Source organism: Cyphellophora attinorum (assembly GCF_001299255.1).
Source record: "Cyphellophora attinorum strain CBS 131958 chromosome Unknown Contig7, whole genome shotgun sequence".
Classification (NCBI taxonomy): Eukaryota; Fungi; Ascomycota; class Eurotiomycetes; order Chaetothyriales; family Cyphellophoraceae; genus Cyphellophora; species Cyphellophora attinorum.
The window spans coordinates 407,242-428,167 of record NW_017253235.1 but is presented as its reverse complement, the minus strand read 5'-3'; the positions used below and the strand labels follow the sequence as shown (position 1 = coordinate 428,167).

Sequence of the window (20,926 nt, the reverse complement as noted above, 5' to 3'; positions counted from 1 at the left end):
TCCTAGCCAAGAACCTACCCTAGAGTTGCTAAGCCGACCAAAACCATGGCATATCACATAATGATCGAACCCCCCAAGAAAGCAAAATGCACTCAAAGCACGACTCGAACTCGCCATCCCCAAAAACGGCAAAAACGTTTCCGAGAACACTCGCATCTACCGGTGTAGATACAAGGGCTCTCGGGCGTGAAACTGGTCCTGCCTGGACCAAGCCTGTCCAGTTGTAGAGGACAAGCCTGGAGCCAACAGTATGTGCAATGACCAGTTTTTTCCGGGGTTGTAGGACCGCACGCCTACTCGATCGTAATTTGAGATGCCGGGCTGTTGATGAACCCGACTCACAAGCAGGCCGTTCGGGTTCGCAGAACTATCGGGGCCTTTCGTGCGTTGTGTGCGTGGTGTGTGCGGTTGTTGGGGTAGATTCCTGTTGCAAAAATCATATAGTTTCGTTTGCAGAGGTGTTTAGGGTTGCAGAGGGGTTTTGGCGTGCAGGTCGGTAGGCCCTTTGACGGTCCTGATCTGACCTTCCACTTCCTTCCAAGTCTGTGTCGATGCATTTTGCAGTTGCGGTGAGTCGCTCTTGCCTGTGCACCATTCCCTATGACTGCATCGGCTATCCCCGGCTCCGATTTCAGGCGGCTCGCTCACCTGAGCTGTAGCCCGACCAGGTACGACGGACCTTGAAATGAGCTTGCTTCCCACTGCCTCATGACCGCGAACACAACGGGCCATCAGCTTCCTCACAAGCGTAAGGTCGTCGTCATCCAATCTATGAGCATCCTCGAAAGCTGCTAGGCCGAGCCACGCCACGCAGCACCATCCCAGATCTGACGCCAGTCTTGCAGTCCTTTGCTCGTCACTCGTGCATCGTCTGAGCTAGAGCACGTCCCAGCGGTGGAGTCGACCGTGGATGGATCTCAAGGGCGAGGGAGCCAGCTACATATCTGGTTTCTGCATCTACTGCGCAGAGCCCGGGCCATTTCGTGGCCCAGTATCGGGCTAGCCCGCGAGCTGCAAGTATTGTGGCCTTCGCTGCTGATCGTCTAAAGATGAATACGGACGATGATGGTGGTTCACCGATAACAAATATACGGATTGGTGATGCTCAAGCAAATTGCAGGGATGGATGGCATCATTCACTTACTTCATCGAAGGCAACAGTAAATTGATCATTGCGGACATTCCAAGGCCAGATCTAGTCGATGCGAGCTCCTGGAACGAGTCACAAGATCCAACTGGTGGCATCAAGCTAGAGAAGAGCTTTCAGGGCCAGTATGTAACGTGGCCTTTTCGTCGGGATAGGACTCCTATCTCCACCGTAACACGAGCTTGGTTGCCTTGCATAAGGCGCTGCTTTAGTGGTTATGGCAGCCATGATCATCGTCATCTCGGATGCAGCACGATGCCATCTACGGACCACTTGTAAAGTGATACTGCGTGCAGCCATTGCTTAGCGGGTCCTATAAGGCGATCATAGCAGACTTAGAGGTGCTGTTGCCGTGGGCGACAACATGATACGTCGCCCAGGTGTGAACGAGCATTCTTGTCTTCTTGATTGATAACGACATACTTCAAGTCTGCAAGCTGGCAGGCTGCGAATTCGATGAAGCACCGCTCCGTGGTAGCATCTTTCTTCTTCGGTCCACCGTCATCTTCGGAAGGTATCGCACGCAAAGTCGCGCTGTTCCGTCGCTCGCATCATCCTAACGTCCGGTCATATCAGTAAGTCATGTGCACACTGTATACAATTCCAATCCGCATCAGCACCCTCCCTGATCAGCATATGCACCACCACTTTAAAACTCAGTCGCTCATACCTCGATAGAGGCAAGCTAGCGCCAATTTCGGGGAGCATTGACCATGGAGTCGACTCGTCGCCAGTCGCGGCCGCTAAGCGCGAGATCCGCGAGGAAACGCGTCTTGATCCAGATCGTGATTTAAGGCTTGACTTTGTAGGTCCACCGTTCTCCTTTGCGGACGAAGATGCTGGACGAAGCTGGACTGTACACCCTTTCGGTTGGACATTGCTTGCTAACGAGGATTCAATTGTGCTCGACTGGGAGCATGACGAGTGGAGGTGGTATTATGTTGGAGCAGTGCTCGGGACTGCGGACAAGGCAGGTGGTCTACTAGATCAATGTGTTCCACGAATAGAGCAAAGTCTACGGAGGGTATACCATGGTCCTGGAGGCATCTTCGGCCGTGGTGGGATCTTCCATCCGACCAGACCTGCAGGTGAGGTATTCTGCAATGGAATGAATCTTCTTCGAGACGACCGCGATAATGGAGCCAGTGTGCTTGCGACCAATGCGGTGAGATGCTTAAAGGAGTTTGCAGAAGCATACATCGCCAACGAGTCATCTATCTATCTAGAAGACAACAGAAGACTTGTTGGACGGCTGCGCATAGCGGGATACCACCTCGCGTATAACGCTCGCCCAAGTATGTCCGCGGCGATTAGCTCAGCCGTCGTCGATGCGTTAGATGCAATGAGCACAGCCATGGCTCAGGAGGACAATCGGCACTCTGCAAACATTGTCGAATCTCTGGCGTCAAGCGCCAGCCCACAGTCGACGCTATCCGAGCCAGTCGTCGAGTCGTTCGAATCAGGCATGAGCCGAAAGGTTAGGAGGTCCGACCCAATTGTTGAGTCTCTAGCATCAACCATCAGCCGACGCTCCAGGATGTCCGAGGAGGTATGCCAGATCTTCACAAAATACGTGTGTCAGCCAGACAGATTGAAAGACGGGCACGTCGATATCGTCACGCTGTCATCATCGTCAACAATCGAGAAAGCGTTCATGGACCTCATCACCACTGCAAGTGCAGGGCACTATTTGATCGGTAGAGCTGCAGATCGAGCGGTGGCACTGCCAACTGTCATCAATATCTCTGTTCTCGAATCACGACCGCGTTGCGAAGGAGCTGCGCTGGCTGCCAGACTAATTGACTTTGTTCAGCGTCTCGGACCGCATCGATCTACAAATCCCATCGACAACCATGATACTGGCTCTAAGCAAGCAAAGCTGACAGTGAACATCAAGCTAGTGCCTGATTCCCACATCATGGGGCTACTTCTTGCACACGAGACACAACGCTCTGGTCCAAGTGACACTTCAACACAGCAATACCTTATTCTCGGCGCAGATCGCATTAGCGAGGATGGCAGTGTGCTGAATAAGACCCTTTCGGCGTCCGCAGCAGTGTTAGCGAAAACGCTTTGTCCTGATACTACTGAAGTCATCGTCGTCAGTGACACAGATAAGATTGCACCTGCTTTCATCAGTGGGAGAGCTGCTACTGCCGCCAATCCTAGTGACTTTACTGACCAGGAGTCAAAGGCTGGTGAGCAGTCGGCAGATAATGCCGACGCATACAACGGCGCTACGAACAAGGCCGCCACTCAGGAGCACACCAATGAGCAGGGTGCTGTGTCAGATGTGCTAGGCGCATACGCAGCAACGGCTGGCTTCAAAGGAGCTGATAAGGCCCTGCTTGAAGGAACGGCGGGCGTCACCCGAGCCATTGAGGGAGTTCCTGGGCTCAACATGAGTCTCACGGTCGAGAACTCTGTCTTCGAATGGGTATCGAGCAAGTACATAGATACCTACCTGACGGAGCACGGCGTCATGGACAAGGCCGAGATCCATGAAAGGAGCAAGGCCAAAGCGACACTGGAGGCGAAAGCGTTCGATGGGCTTTACGACGAGATCTCGATGAGGGCGATGTATTAGCTCGAGTCTGTTGCCGAGGGGAGGGATTACGTGTTTAATGTTGATGGCGATGCCATGAGTGACAGTCTCTTCCTTGATCGTGTTCTCATGCCCCGAAGCTTCAGCCGTCTCTACTTGTGTTCACTACGCACCACGCGATCGGGCGAGGCGTGGCTTCGCCTCTTTGTCTTGAATGATCTTGTCATCCGGTCTTGCGTCGACTTTAGCCTGCGCCGGTTGACTAGCCACACATTATTGGAAGGTGCTGCTGGAGAAGCACCTTCCGCACGTGGTATCGTCAGGGAACAAAGGAAGGTGCGATAACTGTACGCTCTTGCTGTGGTGCTCTACTTGACGGGAGCGAGGAAGGAGCTATAGTGTCGTGGACTCACCGCATCCGGGCTTGAGCTCATAGACAATGCTTGTCATCCGGTCTGGAGTAGAGCACTCGCCAGACCGGGTGACAAGACAGTAGAGAGAAGATGGACGATCGCCTCACCGTCGCTGGACGCGGCCGTCGAACAATACTCCACAGCCTGAAGTGTCCCCGTCGATCGGTGCCTTTGTGCTCGTACTGCCGCTATCTGCGTGAAGCCTCAAGGCAAGAGGCAGGCGTTGGTGTGCAAGAGTCTTGCCATCCGATCTCCTCGACACATGGCAAGCATTTGTCCACCGGTCTACTATATATGTGTATGAAACCTCTCTCCTCCCCCATCATCACCACCCTCCTCTCTTCTCACGAAGCACCCTTCTGCTCATACAACTCCATAACCTCCCAAGCATCCACAAAATTCCCATCCTCCGCATCCCGATCCAGCATATACCCATACTTCGCCCCATCCCTGACCACCGCCCCCGGCACGTCCTTATTGTTGTCCACCCTATACAACTCCCTCTCCCGCCCCGTGATATCAAACCCTGCTCTCACGCGCTGCAGAATTTGCACGGGGTCGATGACTGCACCCACCCCGACCAGATCCTCCGGTGCGGACGACGCGGCGCTGGTGCCGGAGGCAATGTTGGAGATGATGTCTTGGATACTGCTGAAGCAGAACCGACAGCGCCAGCCCGCGGCGTGGATGTTGGTGTTGGGTTTCTGGTTGGAGTCGCGGATCACGCTGGGCCGGAGGGTGGACTTGAAGCCCGTGAAGATTGTGGCGTCGAGGTGGTGTTGTTGTTCGTACGCCGGCTCTCCACCGTCAGTAACGCTTGCTTGGCCTGCGTCTCCAGAGCTGCCGCTGCCGATGCCGCCCACCAGCCACTGAAAGCTGTAGAAGTATCCCCTTGTCCACAAGCGCACGTGCGCAGGCATATCGCAGTTGCGCATCGCGGTGAGCACTTCCGGCCGGATAATCTCATCCACATCCCCGGAGATCAAGATATCGCCGTGCGTCGGAATCATCTCGTCCTGCAGCACCGGCAGAACCTGCTCGAGCGCTGCGTCCCGAGCGATGGCATCCCTCAACCTGTCCCCCTCCAACCTTTCCCCCAAACTCGAACTCGGAACATGCGTCTCATTCAACACCGCCACAACCATCTTCTCCCTACTCGCCTTCTCAAACATGCCCATGTTCTCGCTCACATACCTCACACTCTCCCCTCCCTCTCCGTTCCCCACCGCGCGCTCAATAACAACAAACCAATCGACCCCATCCCCCATCTCCGCCATTCTGAGTCCTAACGTCTCGAGCTCGGAAACATCGTGTATGACGACGAAATCATAGATTTTCCGGCGGTGGTAGCGGTCGGCGAAGGGGACCCAGCGGTAGTGTGCGCAGAGGGACTCGACGGCCGGAGAGAGGGGGAGGAAGCCGAGAGAAGTGAGCTTTTCGGTGGATTTGGACCAAGAGGGTAATTTTAGTTTGGAGAGGGAGGGTCGCCATGAGGTGTGACGGGACGAGTATGACGTGCTGACCGTGGAGTGGGAAGGAGCGGAGGAGGACGGTAGGAAGAAAAGTTTCAGGAGGATGATGGCTGCGACGATGGCGATGCTGATGCGGCCGGCTTGACTTGAGTTGAGGGAAGCGGACGCCATGGTGTATCTCTGTGCACTGGGTGTGGCGTTGGGCGTGGTCTAGGTGGTGGCCCAGGCGGTGGGACGGCGACGAGCAGGGTGCGGCAAGTCAGGGGAAAGTCGCGATACCGACTGGCTTTTGAGGTCGCGGCTCATTTCGAATTTCATGGTGAAGGTATCCCACTATCCCTTGCAGTGGAGTCATCTCATTCCTGAGGCAGGGGGTTGAAGCCCTGTCAGAGATACCCCTTGACTTCGTGCCAAGACCGAGGTTTCCCGGACTCTTTGAGAACAGGTCAGTGTATGCAATCGGGCAAGTATGTGAGGTTGCAAGTGATCATAATTCGTCTCTTCTGCAGAATCGTTATGGCCCGACGGCCTTCAGAACATGTTCCCCTTCCCACCCAAAGCATCGCCAGGACCAGGTGGCCGGTACTGGGGATGTTGATATGGTATTTTCGCGCCTACCCGCGCCTCTCCAGTGTATGCACCATAAGCTGGCGGAACGCTCGCGCCTTGTCCGACTGACTGTTGAGGCGTCATAGTGCCAGACGAGTTGTAAGACTGGTAGACTCTGTTATCAGACGTTGCTGCGACTCCTATATCCGCCTCTGGCTCATATCTGTAATCTGATCTTTGAGGCGCGCTCTCGTAGCGAGTTATGCCTGCACTTTGCTGATTTGATAGTAATATCTCGGTGTCGTCGCTTATTGTGCCGTGTGAGCTATGGTATGCGGTAGAGTTGTAGGGCTCAGGATGACTTGGCAAGGAGTCATTCGTGGGCTTCCTGCCCAGCGAAACGTCGTAGCTCGGGTCTTGATGTCGATTTTTGTGACCTACCACCATCCATCTCGCTCCGCGACCAATTGCTTTGAACATGTCCCATGGGTTCATCGAATCCATAAAAGCCTTGATACCAAGAAAGCCTCCAACGTATCGCGGAGGAGCCTCGCCGGGCGTGGTCTCGGCAAGTATGTTCTTCGATCCGATCACGTAGGGACGGTAGCTGAAGGCAAAGAAGTGAAAGATGGCGAAGAGAGCCATTTCGATACACAGTAGCATGGCGGGTATGCCGACCCTCAGGTCAGGGGTCTGGATGGTGTTCGATGGCTTGACCGCTCCACTTGATGTCAAGAATGAAATAAGGATTGTTTGCCAGAATGACAAAAAGATCACAAGTTTGATAGCCAGGACCTTGAGCAGCGGCTTGTGCTCGGCGATGTCCTGCCTGATCTGATAGTAGAACTGAATGAGGCAATACATAGCGATTGTGACGGCGGTGGCCTCGATGACCATGACCCAGACGTGTGCGAAGGCTGGATTCAGTGACTCGATACAGTATCGGTCGAAGAACTGAGTGATGAGCGCTGTTATGGTCATGGCGACTCGAATGAAGCAATATTGGAAGATGGCGACCCAGATGATCTAGAAAAGTCAGACTTGCCAGACTCGTGGGTGCCTTGAACTCACATTGAACCACGTCAGACCACTTCTAGCGTCCTCCAGATTCCTCTCTCGCCGCCACAACATCGCTTGAACCATGTCAACGGCCAAAGCCAGGGCTTCACCGGGCTGATACTGCGGAAGTACTGTTTCTGCTGGTGCAGGTCCGGCGCGGTGTATGCGCACATCAAGCTGAAGAAGGAGGCAATCGCAAAGGCCTCGTAGCAGTCTCGGATGACCTCAAAGTAGACTGAATGATTGTAGTATTTGAACGAGAGGAATGAGACCATTGCGTAAACAGGCACCATGAACAGGATCCGTATGATGTGCCTTTGCTCGTACGGTCTCGAGTAGTGTGAGGCGTGGAGATATATAAGGACGAAGGAGACGACAAGCGCGATGAGCGCGAATACTATTGACAGCCATAGCCCGAGGAGGTGGAAGGTGTGACCGTGCCATATCTGGGGAAGTGTCAGTGATGAAGTCCTGCTTCCATGGACCAGCATCGGCTCATGGGGCACAGGTGGACGCGGGACCTACTGGCTCTTCCGTTATCCTCTCATCTTCGAGTGTTGTATTACAGACCGGCCATGCATGATCAGTGGGTGGCACGGTCAAGCGCCGTCGCTGGGGAACGAGAGGTTGCGCGCAGCACCAGTCTGCCAATGGATGTGCAGCGTGTGCAGGTCTGAATGAGAGGTAACGGCGCTTCGAGACGTCTTTCACGGTGGTCGACGACAGCATAAAGTTGGCAAAGTCAAGTCAAGTGGTGACATGCTCACAAAACTTACATTCAAGGGGAGGCGCATCTGAATCGTTGTTGCGCGGTGGGGAAGCCCTCCTCGTACTGTAAACGCCTCACCGCGGCGCAGCACTCCAAAATCTTTTGCCCTTCGTGTCAGGTTTCCAATCACGATCGGACCGTGAAGAGAAACCTGCAGGGATCGGCAGGGCACCCCAACATTCGAAACATGCCCAAGACACCAAGAATAGTGCTTAACACGTGAGCTTGGGCGGCTTGTTACCGCTTGGAGATGCTTGTGGCGATTGCAGATTCGCGGGGCAGGATTCCAAGGTTATAACGAAAGTATTTCCGTACCTGCGTCGCTTGAGATTTGTCGCAAGCCTGCATCTCTCGGCATATATCCACCGCATAAGCATCAGGAAGAGACCACTGGTTGCAGAATGACCTATGATAAGCGCGATAGCCACGAGAGATCCCGCTTCAGCTGGCATGAAGAGCAGCGAACTCATTCATTGACTACTTCTGCAGAGGATTCGCCTAGTTGGGGAGGACAAGCCTTGCAGTTGGCTACTTCAGCAATTGCCAGAAGGTCCTGGACAATGGGACTGTTCCTTCCTTCACTGGCTCCTTCCTCTGACCTCGCAAGCGTGCTTGCACAACGTCCTCCCGATCCAGCCTGCCGAAGCCGTGCTATTCGAGGTGGCAGCTAAGCTTGCTTCAGAATTATCTCTCTATCGTAAAGAGTGAAGGTCCGGCTCTTCGCATCAGACAGCAACTTCTCAGCTTCCGCAGACGACTCCATCTCCACACAAGCATGGCCAGTAGGTTTCATGAGTAGGTAGGAATTCATCATGATGACTGCTTTGACATTGTAAAGCGCAAACAGGGCTCGAATGTCACTTTCAGTTGCCGAGAGGTCAACCTGCTCAAGTATCAGGTGCACCCCCGGAGCACTGGTGACATCGGTCACAGCCGATTGATGCTCGATTGCTGGAGGAAGGCTGACAGATGTACCGGAGGGAGGATACTGAAATTCGGACAGAAACTTGTCGGTCTCGCTCAGGACTTCGGAAGGACTGGTATTGATCTCGATTGCGGAGTCTTTGCGGTCACCATACTGGTATACTTCTGTTCGAATGGGAATGGTCGATGATTTCCCAGCCTCGAGACGATTGAATGGCAGAGCAGACCCATTCTCGCCGGTTACTTTGCGGTAAATTGGCTCGACATACTCCTCTACCTCGTACTTGGTGTCTTGCTGCATCATACTCATTCTTGCAGGATGAATCTCCATCGAAGCGGCTGTTTGGGGCGCTGAGTCTGCTGACGACAATTCTAGCAGTGGTACACCGAGAGGAGACTGTGCTGGTCGCTGAAGGTTGAACTCGGGTGTTGGTGGGTATACCGGCATTGCAGCTTTCCGCTCAAGTCGCCTACTCTGTTGTCCACTGTCAGGAGTCTGTGCCAATACAGTTCAAGTCAAAGCTCCGACCTTTCTCGTAGGCTGTCCGAACCCTCCTGTCGAGTCTGGCTCCGCATCGAACTTGTGCTTCTTCTTCTTCTTTGAGGGCGGCACTATCTTGCCAGCATTCTCTAGACCCTTTGCCTGAAGATGCTTGTGTACACGTTGCAAGACGCCGTCTGTGTTCAGACTGTCAGCATTCCGACAAAATGTTGGCCAAGGCCTGGGTTCAGAAGCCTCCTTGGTGTAGCATAAGTTTGGGAAGGGGCAAGGGTCGCGCTCGAGGATGAGGTTATACAGTGACTTACTATCCAATTGGTAGCCCTTTGTGGAATTGTCGATGATGAGGGTAGTGTTGGCGAGATTCAGCAGACCAAGGTCTTGTAGGTTCCCAATTGCTCCATGAAGGTGAATGTGAGCTCAGCTAGAATGAGACCCTGCAAGTCCTTGATCTCAACGCCATCGCAGACGTACGTCTTGTAATTCCCTACAGACATGATGGACCGAGCTACATTGAGGTAACCCGAAGGACTGTAGAAACGCGAGCAGTACAAGGTAAAATAAGTTGACTGGCGGATGACGATGATAAGCAAAGACGATCGCGTTCAGTCGAGGAATCTCATAGCTCACGTCACGTAGCAGGAAGGCGCGTACTTGCTGGTCGTGGTTGCCATGGTCAACGTTATCCTACCTACCTAGCTATACTTCAAACGACATTGACTGAGGAAGGCACAACGCAATGCCCAAGGTTATGAGGCTCTTGCACCAGTGTCGCCACATTATATCCATAACTCTGTTCCTCTGCGACGAGGTAGACAACAGGAAGAGATGAGGTCGTGTTGAGACAAGCTTCAATTTATATGTGGCTTCGCCAAGCCTAATCTTGGACTTCTCGTACAATTCTTGAAAACGTAAGTGCATGTGCAAAGCATCGGGACTCGAGCAATAATGCGAGCTCTTGCTGCAGCGAGACCATAAGAGCCTCCTGAGTTATGCCTGCCTCACCTTCCCTGCAATCGCTCACTTCATGCTCCCATCCCGAGGCTCAGCTAATCCAGACGCTCGCTGAAAGCGCAGACGAGCGACACAGCCATGGCGAATCCATACGGCGGACATGACCAAGCGCAACACTACCAGCAATATGGTGCTCCTCAAAACTCATATGGCGGGCATGGTCAACCGCCACAACAGTATGCGCAAGATCCACAGCAATATGCTCAGCCATCCGCACCAATGGGGGACTTGACGGCGCAGATGAGCAATATGAATGTGGCGGGTACGACCAGGCGGAAGAAGGAAAGACATGCCTACCACGACTTGCAGCAGCCTCCGAGTGCGCATCCACAGCCAGCAGAGACCGCTTCGCACTTCGTCAGTAACGCTCAGGGCACTCCAGCACAGCCAGCCAAGATGTTTGTGAATCCGGCCGATCAATTGAGAATGGGAGAAGAGATGGTCACAGCACAAGGTCGGGTCGACCCCGAACAGATACCAAGCGTAGCACGGGCGAGAGACGCAGCAACACAGCAATATCAGACACAGACGTATCCCACCATGGAGAAACACCTGCCTCCTCCTGCCGCTATTCCATTCGTCGCACATGATCAGGGGAATTCGTCACCAAAGTATGCCCGGCTCACAATCAACAGCATACCGAGTACTGCCGAAGCACTCGCGTCTACAGGTCTACCACTTGGTCTGGTTATGCAGCCTTTTGCTGCTCCCCAGGAAGGCGAGCAGTCAATACCATGCCTTGACTTTGGCGAAGCTGGACCGCCCAGGTGTCGGCGCTGCAGAACATACATCAACCCTTTCATGACCTTCCGGGCTGGCGGTAGTAAGATGGTCTGCAATATGTGCAGCTTTCCCAATGACGTAGCGCCAGAGTACTTCGCACCCACAGATCCTTCAGGAATCCGGTAGATCGAGCACAGCGGCCCGAACTTATGCTGGGGACATGTGAATATCTTGTACCGAAGGAGTATTGGGCGAAAGAGCCTGTTGGCCTACGTTGGCTTTTCCTTATCGACATATCGACTGACGCAATTGCGCACGGATGCGTGAGCACAGTATGTCAAGGCATATTGAAGGCACTCTATGGTAGAGACTCGGAAGAAGAGGCTACGGAAGAAGATCAGAAGAAACTTCCGACAGGCACGAGAGTCGGCTTTGTGACATATGACCGAGAAATACAGTTCTACAACCTGAATGCAGAGCTCGCGTCGCCGCAAATGATGGTGATGACCGACCTGGAGGATCCATTCGTGCCTATATCTACAGGATTGTTCGTCGATCCGGCCGAATCCGAAGACCTGATCAGGTCATTATTGCAATCACTACCTACGATGTTCCCCCATCCAAATCCTGAGCCAGCGCTCCTACCAACTTTGAACGCGGCTCTCGAGGCGCTGAAGCAAACCGGCGGCAAAATTATCTGTACATTATCAGCATTGCCCACCTATGGTCCTGGCAAACTAAAAGTGCGAGACGCTCGAACCACCCGGATTCAGATCTTGAGCGGAAGTTCTTCACAACTGAGGATGCTGCCTGGAAGAAAACGGCCCAAAGCATGGTCACTGCTGGTGTCGGTATAGACTTCTTTATCTTGAAGCCATCGACGCCGACTAGCGGCATGTATATGGACATCGCCACGATCGGGCACGTCTCGCGCATGACAGGCGGCGAAATGTTCTTCTACCTAACTTCATGTCTCCTCGGGACTCAGCCAAGGTGCAGTTCGAATTGGACCACGCTTTCCGGAGGGAAACAGGCTACCAAGCACTGATGAAGGTGCGCTGCTCCAACGGCTTGCAGGTGGCATCGTATCACGGGTCCTTCTTGCAACACTCTTTCGGTGCAGATCTTGAGATTGGCACTATGGACGCCGATAAAGCTATCGGAGTCATCTTCTCCTACGATGGCAAACTCGATCCCAAGCTCGATGCACACTTTCAAGCCGCGCTGCTGTACACATCGGCCGATGGCCAACGCAGAGTACGGTGCATCAACGTGGTCGCGGGCGTGAACGAAGGCGCCGCTGAGACCATGCGAACCGTGGACCAGGACGCGGTGATCAATATCATTGCCAAAGAAGCATCGTCGAAAATCACCGAGAAGTCCCTGAAGGACATCCGGAACGGTATCACAGAGAAGACTATCAACGTGCTTGCTGCATACCGGAAGAACTTCTCAGGGTCACATCCACCAGGACAGCTTGTGCTGCCAGAGCACCTAAGAGACCTGTCGATCTATATGCTCGGTCTGATCAAGTCCCGAGCATTCAAAGGTATGTACTATATAAATTGTATGTGTTCAGCGCTGATTTGAACAGGTGGCAACGAACATGCCGACTGGCGCATTCACTCCGCTCGTCTACTTCGTTCTTGTGGCGTGACCGAATCAGCACTCTACCTCTATCCACGCATCTACTCCTTACACAATCTCACACCTGAAGACTGCTTCGCACACCCAGAGACAATGCAGCTGGTCGTTCCGCCCACTGTTCGCGCCTCTTTCGCATATGTCGAGGAAGGCGGCGTCTACCTTGTCGACAACGGCCAAGTAGTCCTCATCTGGTTGCACGCACGAGTTTCGCCCAACCTGATCGAAGATCTCTTCGGTACGGACAAGCAATCACTACACGATCTCGATCCCCATCTCAACGAACTCCCCGTCCTAGAGACGCACCTGAACGCCCAAGTACGGAACCTGATACAGTATATCACGTCAACACGAGGCTCAAAAGCTGCGACTATCCAACTTGCCCGGCAGCAGATTGACGGCAGCGAATTCGAGTACGCACGTATGTTAACGGAAGATAGGAACAACGAGGCCCAGAGCTATGTAGATTGGCTGGTGCATGTGCATAGGGCGATACAGATGGAGCTCAATGGGCAGCGGAAGAAGGACGAGGCTGCTGCTGAGGGTGACGGTATTTTGCAAAACTTGACGGGGTTGAAGGCTCCATATTGGACATAGCGTATGACTTACGGGATGACAGACAATCGTGTAGAGCGAAGTACTGTACAAGCAAGAATCGTTGAAGGTGATAGCTCTTCGAGCCAAATCCCTTTTTCTGAGTGGGTGGCACTCTTTTGCAATCGTACAAGTGCTGTTCGTTGATCGCGCCTACCCGAAGAAATGCACCTTTCTCGAGACTTCCATCTGTCGTATCCCCAGGCTTTGTAGAGGGGTTTTGAGACCTTTACCCGTTGCGAGTGAGAGTCCCGAAGCTGTGCTAAGGGGTCTTAATCCAGCAGATCACCTTCCTTTTTGAGACTTCTATCTATCGCGAGGGGGAGAGCATAGGTATGTCATCCGGTCTTCTGAAATCCCCGGGTAGCCCAAACGTCAAGGTCCAGTACATGTCGTCCTGTCTATCTCTCATTCTCTGATCCTTTCTTGACCATTGCTAGACTGGCAGATGTAGCCAAGGGTTCTCGGCAACAGCGAGGCCCCGACCATCAGCGGAAACACAAGTCTTGTGAAGTCGCTATCGGGAGCACGCTGCCATAGCATTGATATTGGCGCTGCTTACATGAGCAAGTATTCGTCATCCGGTCTAAGCCCGTGATCATGGCCACGCCATTGTCTCTATTATTCCAAGCTCCGTCGAGTCTTGACAGCAGCATGTCGACTCGAATTCATCAACCTGAATCGCGTTCTTAACACGTGAGATGCCGACTCGGCCACAGTTCGATCAGACCTCCGTCCACCTTACGTGTTCAGCCGTCAGGCAACCAAGGCCTACGGTCCAATGTCCTCGAGACTTTAACTACGACTCCGTACACTGCAATCAATCCGGGATCCCATTGGCGCAACGCGGCTTCTAGTCTTTCACGAGCCGTGCATGGCTAGAGTGAAACAAGCTGTATGCCATCATCTAGCGAGTTACGATTGACCCGGAATGGCAGTTGCCAACTACGATACGCTTTTGGACGATGACCGCAAGGTAGGCTGAGCTCATACTGCTCTTGTTGAAATACTCCCTACGTAGGCATCGAGTCTATGCACCATTGATCCACACATATACAGGTAGGCCACGAGGAAGCACTTGTGCATCAACGCTGCAACAACCATTGAGTGTTCAGCGACCACTGAACGGTCCACTACTGACCTCCGAGTGCTTGCACACCGTCCTTCCCTCATCACCACAACACAGCATCCAAGCCACGTTATTCACGACCAAACTCACACCTATTCACCATGGCGTTCACCGCCCTCGCCCACAAAATCCTCACCGCCGCCCAAACCCTCGACACGTTCATCGAAACCAACAACCTCCCAACCCCAACTACAGGTCCAAAGCCCAACCTCCCACCAGCCCAAAGATTCAACACCCCCCAAACCTCCACCGCCCTCGCCACCCTCCTCCACAGCACCCATCTCCTGTCCCACCTCGCCACGGGCCCCGCCCACGCCTTCCTTGGCAACGCAACCGGTCCCCTCAGCGATGCCCTCACCAACAGCCTGATTGTCGAGTTCGACATTGCAAGCCATGTCCCGCTGCCGGAGGACGCCCCGGAGGGTTTCCCAATGGAGAAGGTTGCAAGAGCGTGTGGGTTGTTGTTAGAGGATTTCCAACTGGTAGTGCGGTACGCGATGACCAATTTTGTATTCACTGAGACGAAGCCTGGCTGGATTGGGCATACGGCGGCGAGTCGGGTTCTCAGAGAAAACAAGGTAGTCAAGTCCCTAGCAGTGATGGGCGCGAAGGAGCTGTGGACGGGATCGGGCAAGGAGGTTGAGGTTCTGAGGCGCGCTGGTGCTGCTGGGGGAAGGGGAACAGCGGTGGAGTCGGTATGTTGCTCTGTTTCGCAGTTTCATCGCGCCGTTTTGGTCGTGCCTTGCTTGCATTTATTCTTCCTTCGGAGGCCCTATCTTGTGCCCTCATGTCAATGCTGATGGACATGATCTTAACAGGCATGGGCGCTTGCCAACAACGCTTCGACACCGTTGTTCCAGCACCTCGACACCCACGCGCCGGAGCGAGCAAAGGATTTCGCATTCGCGATGGAAGCCCTCGCATCCTTGGCTCCGCCCAGCTTGACATTGAACCACTACCCCTGGCACACCCTCCCACCTAACGCCCTCATAGTCGACGTCGGCGGCGGCAAAGGCTTCGTGCCCCGGACGCTTGCCTCTGCATTCCCACACTTCCGCTTCATTGTCCAGGACCTCCCTGGAACCGTCGCCGCTGGGCGCGCGCAATTACCGCCTGAGTTCGCAGGGAGGATTGAGTTCCAAGACCATGACTTCTTCAAGCCGCAGAAGCGATTGGAGGGGAGAGGGGACGATGGGGCGGATGTGTTCTTTCTGAGAGCGATTGTGCATGATTGGCCGGATGAGGCGGTGGTGCAGATTCTCAGAAATCTGATTCCTGGGTTGAAGAAGGGGGCGAGGGTTGTGGTTGTGGATCCGCATACGCCTGCGCCACGGTATACGAGCGAGGCGAGCAATGATAGTGCTAGTGGGGAAGCGAAGAAGACGAGCTGGCTGCAGGATCGCCTGGCAAGGGGGAGTAATCTGCGAATGAAGGTCTTCTTCAATAGTCATGATAGGGAGGAAGGAGAGTGGGAGGGCTTGTTCAATCGGGCGGATCCTCAGGGGAGGTTCAGGGTCAGGGTGGTGGAAGTGTATGATCGGGAGGAGGGAAATGTGGAGGGACAATTGTTGGTGGCTGTTGAGGCTATCTGGGAGGGCTGAGCCAAGCACAGGGAAGGGCGGATTGAGGGGATAAGAGCGCTTCTTGTGGGGAGTCTTGTCGGTCTGATAGTGTGGTCGGTGTTGAAGAGGCTGTTGTTGGGCCCGAGACCTCATAATGAGAAAGAGTCTTCCTCAAGCTTGCATTCGAGAACATGTGAGAAGAGCCCCAGTCACGTACTCTCGGTAGTTATGGTTATGATGCAAATGGAACGACAAGTTCTTGATTCGCATGTTTCCGTCTCAATAGATTCGTTGTTCGTGTAATGCCTCATCCTCGTGCTCTACCTAGGTATCCATCAACTCGTCGCAAATCCCGATACATCCTGTCATCCGGCTTGACCACAGCGCGCGTAAGACCGGATGACAATACCTCCCAACATCAGCGCCTGCTGTCTCAACCCAGTGCGCAGCGGCAGCAGGAGCACAGCCAGATCGCTCTTTCTCATTCACACGCACTGACAATGCCACGAGCGGCAGGTGCCTCGCCTAGCAGCGCCTTCCTCCCCACTCTCTAGTGAGCAGTAGCAGCAGGAGCACACGTAGATCGCAACGTCACAAGCGGCAAGTGCCTCACCCAGCAGCACCTTCCCCCGACTACCGAGCTCGCCAACCGGCTCGGGATAATTCTGCGCCAGACCGGATGACGTCCTGCTTGTTCAAGTTTACCATGCACGAAGGCCTGCCCTTACAAGTCTCTCAGCGGACTATTGCCTACCTCACGCATCCCACAAGATCTAGAGTGTCATGGTTGGAGTTGAGGTCAACCATCACAGCAATCGCCGACAGCATGCAGCTGGCGCCACCTCCGTCTAACCCCAGCTTTTGACCAGTGCATCTACTCAATCACCCTGCACATACCTTTAACGACTATACCTCATCAGGCAGTATCATCCCGTCAGCCTGAAGCATCATTCATCTGCAGGTCAGCCTGCAGTGCACCACGCCTCACCCTCTTCCACAAACGTACTTCACCGAAGAACACAATGATCAGGTAAGATTAACGACCATAAAAGATGCATAGCAAGAGCCCGGTCAGCCACGACATTAATCATCACACCTGTTCCACCACTAACGAACGGCCTGCCTAGATGCCAACATCCGCCATCCAGCAACTCTAGCAGCACCATTTCGCCGCTGACAACGCCGCCCCCGGTTCTTGCGTGACTTAGTTGCCACACACATGCGACGCTCACTTCCGGTGTCCGGCACCGAGAGTTCCGCGCCCAGAGAACCGATTTGCACAGCTGGCGATTGTATCGCATGTTCTGCTGATTCCGTTCTCTCACTTTTTCCCCCAGGCCATCTTCCTTCCGCGTGTGCTCCTAGCTCAACTCCCACCAAGTCTCCAAAACATCCAGACCCCCTCTCACCAAGCCCAACAAGCACTCTCCCCAACGCCTCAATCACCTTCTCCAGCACAACCCCCTCACTCGGCACAAAATGCACCCCACAATGTTCTACCACCTCCCTCCTCCCCTCTCCCGCACCCCCCTCGAACGCACACACCAACTCCATCGTCTGCCCCCACGTAACCATGGTATCATACCTACCCAGCACATGCACACTAGCCGTCCGCAACCCCCCATCCAACCGACCTTCAACCCTATCATAGAACCCCCCGTACAACCTCCTCGTCCCAGCATACCCTGAAAAGCATACCACAAACTCCAATTCCCGATCTTGCGGCCTCTCACTCAACACATCGCACAGCTCCTCTACCACTTCCCTTCTCCCCGACCCCGACCGTGCTTCCCTCGCCGCCACCATCTCACGACAAGGCACGCCCTCACACCAGCTCGTGAAAATGCCACCAAGCGCCGCGCCCTGCGAGAACCCTACAGCACCCACAAAAGGCCCATACAGCCCGACCAGCTCCTTTAAATACCGTAACGACTCCACGAGACCGGGGTAGTGGCTCACCGTATCAAGATTGCGCCACCAGGCTCGGAATCCAGTCTCTGTTGTTGGCCCTGAATGTGCGTCGATGGAGGCGGCTTCGGTATGTGGAGAAGATGGCTCGTGCGGGAGTAGCAGGAACGGGGCGTCAGGGTATATGAACTCGATGAGCGTCGCAGGGACTTGGTAGTGGTTGGCGAGGAGGCGGCGGAGTCGTGTTGTGAGGGCGGCTGTTTTGCGGCGGAAAAGGCATGCGTTCTGGCCGAAGCCGTGCAGCATGAGGACGCGCTTGGGGGTTTGGGCTGGGTGAGGTGTAGAGGGGGGCATTGTGGGCTCTGCCGATGTTGAGCGTTGATTGTTGCGGGGGTGGGGTTTTTGCAGACACGATTTGATGACTTACGAGGAGGCTGTTGATGGGTATTTGCTAGGGACGGTGTAGTATTGTGCCACTTCCGCTGGATCGTAGAAACGAGGCCCCATATGACCGCAGTGATGGCCTGCACGGGCCACAGCGCTTTGTACGATCGTCGCAGAACGTGAAGTGTCACGGTCACGTCCATGATATCGGTGACCATAGAGACACGGGCGAAATCAAGCAAGGGAATGAGGCTCAAGGCTTGAACGCAGTAAGCAATTCGGCAGGTGTCGGCGACCACGACGTAGGTACGCGACATTTGCAGGCCATGCAGCTCAGACTTCGGGTTAATTCATCTGTGGCTCGACCCAGGTGCCGAATCGTAGCTTCTAGTCCGATCTCACCACTGACAGCTTGATGATTCGACCGAAGATGATCGTCAGCCCCGAAGACGATCTGGAAAGGTTTGCAGCCCAGTCACCGAGTCCGGCTTTGTCGTCTATGCATGGATGCTCCACGCCGAACCAGCCGTAACTGATCTGTAAGACATCGAGCCGCACGCTCTTCCGGCCTCGCCTTGCGATAGCGAAGTAAGCCTCGTGCATGAAACGTGAACTGGCAAAGTCAGCTCTTACTTGACCTGTCAAGGACGCAGCGGCACGTTCCTGCCTTCCTGCCGTATGCATGGAGAGGTCTGTTTCAGAAATCATCGTGCACAACTTAGGGACCGTGGCGTCCTCAAGGCGCGTTGCATCCTGTCTTGGGCAGAATGGTAGGTCGTCAGCACTAGCGGCTCGTGAGAACACCGAAAAGGTAATTTGTTCGATATACCTATTCGGGCGATTCGTCTAGTTCGTCATATGCCACCGGCTCAAGCAGTGCTGCCGATCCGTGTATACCAATAATGGCACTTGTATTGAAGGGGCTGTGATCTTCGTCGACTGGGTATGCGAGACTCTGATCTTGCTCTGACATGCATGAGCAGTTGAGACCATATGCAGGCGAATTCTTCTTTCGTGGCGGTGGTATGGCTGCCGTTGCAATTGGCGAATATTGTATATTAGCTGGAAGTAGCACTCTTCGCAGAAACATTGTGGCCCTACCAAGTCAATATTGCCTGTCACCTGAATAGTCTGAGGGATGAAGAGCTTCTCGTCGAGTGCCAAATGATGAAGATGTATCATTCATCAAAGACCACAAAGCAAGAGGAGAAGTCTGCTCCATCTGCTCCATCCGCTCCATCTGCTCCGCCAGACGGAGGTTTGGTTGCGTGGGCGCAAGTAGCCGGGGCATTCTTCATTTGGCTGAACACATGGTCAGTACCTACATATTGAAAGACCCAGAGAAGCAAGCTGACCTTCTGTAGGGGCTTGGTCAATGCTTTTGGAGCATGGCAGTCCTTCTACGAGACAACGCTTCTTCCTCACGAGTCTCCCTCAACAATCGCCTGGATCGGCTCGATTCAATCTTGTCTTCTTTGTGTAGTCGGCGCCCTCACCGGCCCTCTCTTTGACGCAGGACATCTCAGATTTCTCTTGTTTGCCGGAACGATACTGGTGTCGCTAGGACTGGCAATGGCAAGTCTCGCCGACAGCTTTTGGCAGCTTCTGCTGGCCCAGGGATTTTGTGTCGGGGTGGGCTCTGGGTGTCTATTCACCCCGAGTGTTGCCATTGTGAGCACGTACTTTTCTTCGCGAGTCGCGTTTGCGAATGGGATTGCTGCGTCTGGTAGTGGTCTCGGTGAGGAGGACTCTGAATATGTTGATAGTCCTTGACTGACTGACCGACTTAGGTGGAGTAATCTTCCCTATCATGTTTCATCAACTTCAACCCAGGATTGGTTTTCCGTGGGCTACTCGCGCCGTTGCACTGGTCGCGCTGGTGACGTTGAGCGCATCATCGACCCTGATGCAGATGCGGATTGTGCCAGCAAAGAAAAGGAAGCTGTTCGATGCAAAAGGCTGGCGAGACCGTGCTTATTCGCTATACGTGCTCGGTGGCTTCGTGGCTTTCCTGGGATGCTGGACGCCTTTCTTCTTCGTCAGTCTGTATGCGATTGAGCACAGGGTGGGCTCTGATACAGGCATATTCTACCTGTTGCCAGCGATTTCAGCGGGCTCAGTTCTCGGTCGAGTCCTGCCGAACTTGATCGCGGTTCGAGTGGGAATGTTCAATGTTTTGGTGCCTTGTACTCTGATGACGGGTGTGGTGGCGTTAGGCTTCATTGGTGCTCGGGCGTACTCCAGTCTGATGGTGCTGTGTGTTCTGTACGGCATTGTCTCGGGCGCCTTGGTGTCAGTACTTCCAACGATTCCAGTGCAACTATGTCCAGACCGATCTGTCATCGGAAACAGAATGGGCATGGCTTTCTCGACGATATCGCTAGGTGCGCTTGCAGGAACGCCAATCGCGGGCCACTTGGTGAGTCGTTACGGCTTTCACGCAGCCTTTGAATTCTCTGGAGCATGTGCGGCGGCGTCAGCTGTCATCCTGGCGGCGGCCCGGATCGCGCACAAAGGTTGGAAAGTCAATATCAAGGCCTGAGGGATTGTATGGGGACATCAGTTGGCTGAACGATTCTATGTACATCGGC

General features: G+C 54.0%; 8 protein-coding genes across 8 annotated transcripts; 4 read left to right on the top strand and 4 right to left on the bottom strand.

The window, feature by feature from the left end:
• Positions 1–1,603: 1,603 nt before the first annotated feature.
• Positions 1,604–3,734, top strand: AB675_9633 (uncharacterized protein; the record flags this gene model as incomplete). The annotated part of the gene is made up of 2 exons (XM_018150185.1): positions 1,604–1,722; positions 1,826–3,734. 2 exons carry the CDS (start codon positions 1,604–1,606, stop codon positions 3,732–3,734), a joined length of 2,028 nt encoding a protein of 675 aa, XP_018002443.1.
• Positions 3,735–4,449: 715 nt separating this feature from the next.
• AB675_9632 (uncharacterized protein) lies at positions 4,450–5,748 on the bottom strand (the record flags this gene model as incomplete). Its single annotated transcript, XM_018150184.1, has 1 exon — positions 4,450–5,748. One exon carries the CDS (start codon positions 5,746–5,748, stop codon positions 4,450–4,452), a length of 1,299 nt encoding a protein of 432 aa, XP_018002275.1.
• A 360-nt stretch (positions 5,749–6,108) lies between these two features.
• On the bottom strand, positions 6,109–7,460 carry AB675_9631 (uncharacterized protein; the record flags this gene model as incomplete). The annotated part of the gene is made up of 3 exons (XM_018150183.1): positions 6,109–7,152; positions 7,198–7,259; positions 7,307–7,460. The coding sequence occupies 3 exons, from the start codon at positions 7,458–7,460 to the stop codon at positions 6,109–6,111; spliced, it is 1,260 nt and encodes a 419-aa protein (XP_018002324.1).
• A 1,161-nt stretch (positions 7,461–8,621) lies between these two features.
• AB675_9630 (uncharacterized protein) lies at positions 8,622–9,874 on the bottom strand (the record flags this gene model as incomplete). Its single annotated transcript, XM_018150182.1, has 4 exons — positions 8,622–9,353; positions 9,408–9,556; positions 9,686–9,701; positions 9,752–9,874. 4 exons carry the CDS (start codon positions 9,872–9,874, stop codon positions 8,622–8,624), a joined length of 1,020 nt encoding a protein of 339 aa, XP_018002594.1.
• Positions 9,875–10,469: 595 nt separating this feature from the next.
• AB675_9629 (uncharacterized protein) lies at positions 10,470–13,355 on the top strand (the record flags this gene model as incomplete). Its single annotated transcript, XM_018150180.1, has 5 exons — positions 10,470–11,214; positions 11,448–11,813; positions 11,888–12,039; positions 12,108–12,663; positions 12,709–13,355. The coding sequence occupies 5 exons, from the start codon at positions 10,470–10,472 to the stop codon at positions 13,353–13,355; spliced, it is 2,466 nt and encodes an 821-aa protein (XP_018002565.1).
• A 1,227-nt stretch (positions 13,356–14,582) lies between these two features.
• On the top strand, positions 14,583–16,082 carry AB675_9628 (Sterigmatocystin 8-O-methyltransferase; the record flags this gene model as incomplete). Its single annotated transcript, XM_018150179.1, has 2 exons — positions 14,583–15,176; positions 15,300–16,082. 2 exons carry the CDS (start codon positions 14,583–14,585, stop codon positions 16,080–16,082), a joined length of 1,377 nt encoding a protein of 458 aa, XP_018002508.1.
• Positions 16,083–17,150: 1,068 nt separating this feature from the next.
• On the bottom strand, positions 17,151–18,305 carry AB675_9627 (uncharacterized protein; the record flags this gene model as incomplete). Its single annotated transcript, XM_018150178.1, has 1 exon — positions 17,151–18,305. One exon carries the CDS (start codon positions 18,303–18,305, stop codon positions 17,151–17,153), a length of 1,155 nt encoding a protein of 384 aa, XP_018002237.1.
• Positions 18,306–19,508: 1,203 nt separating this feature from the next.
• On the top strand, positions 19,509–20,877 carry AB675_9626 (Riboflavin transporter MCH5; the record flags this gene model as incomplete). The annotated part of the gene is made up of 3 exons (XM_018150177.1): positions 19,509–19,648; positions 19,700–20,073; positions 20,126–20,877. 3 exons carry the CDS (start codon positions 19,509–19,511, stop codon positions 20,875–20,877), a joined length of 1,266 nt encoding a protein of 421 aa, XP_018002235.1.
• Between the last annotated feature and the right edge of the window lie 49 nt (positions 20,878–20,926).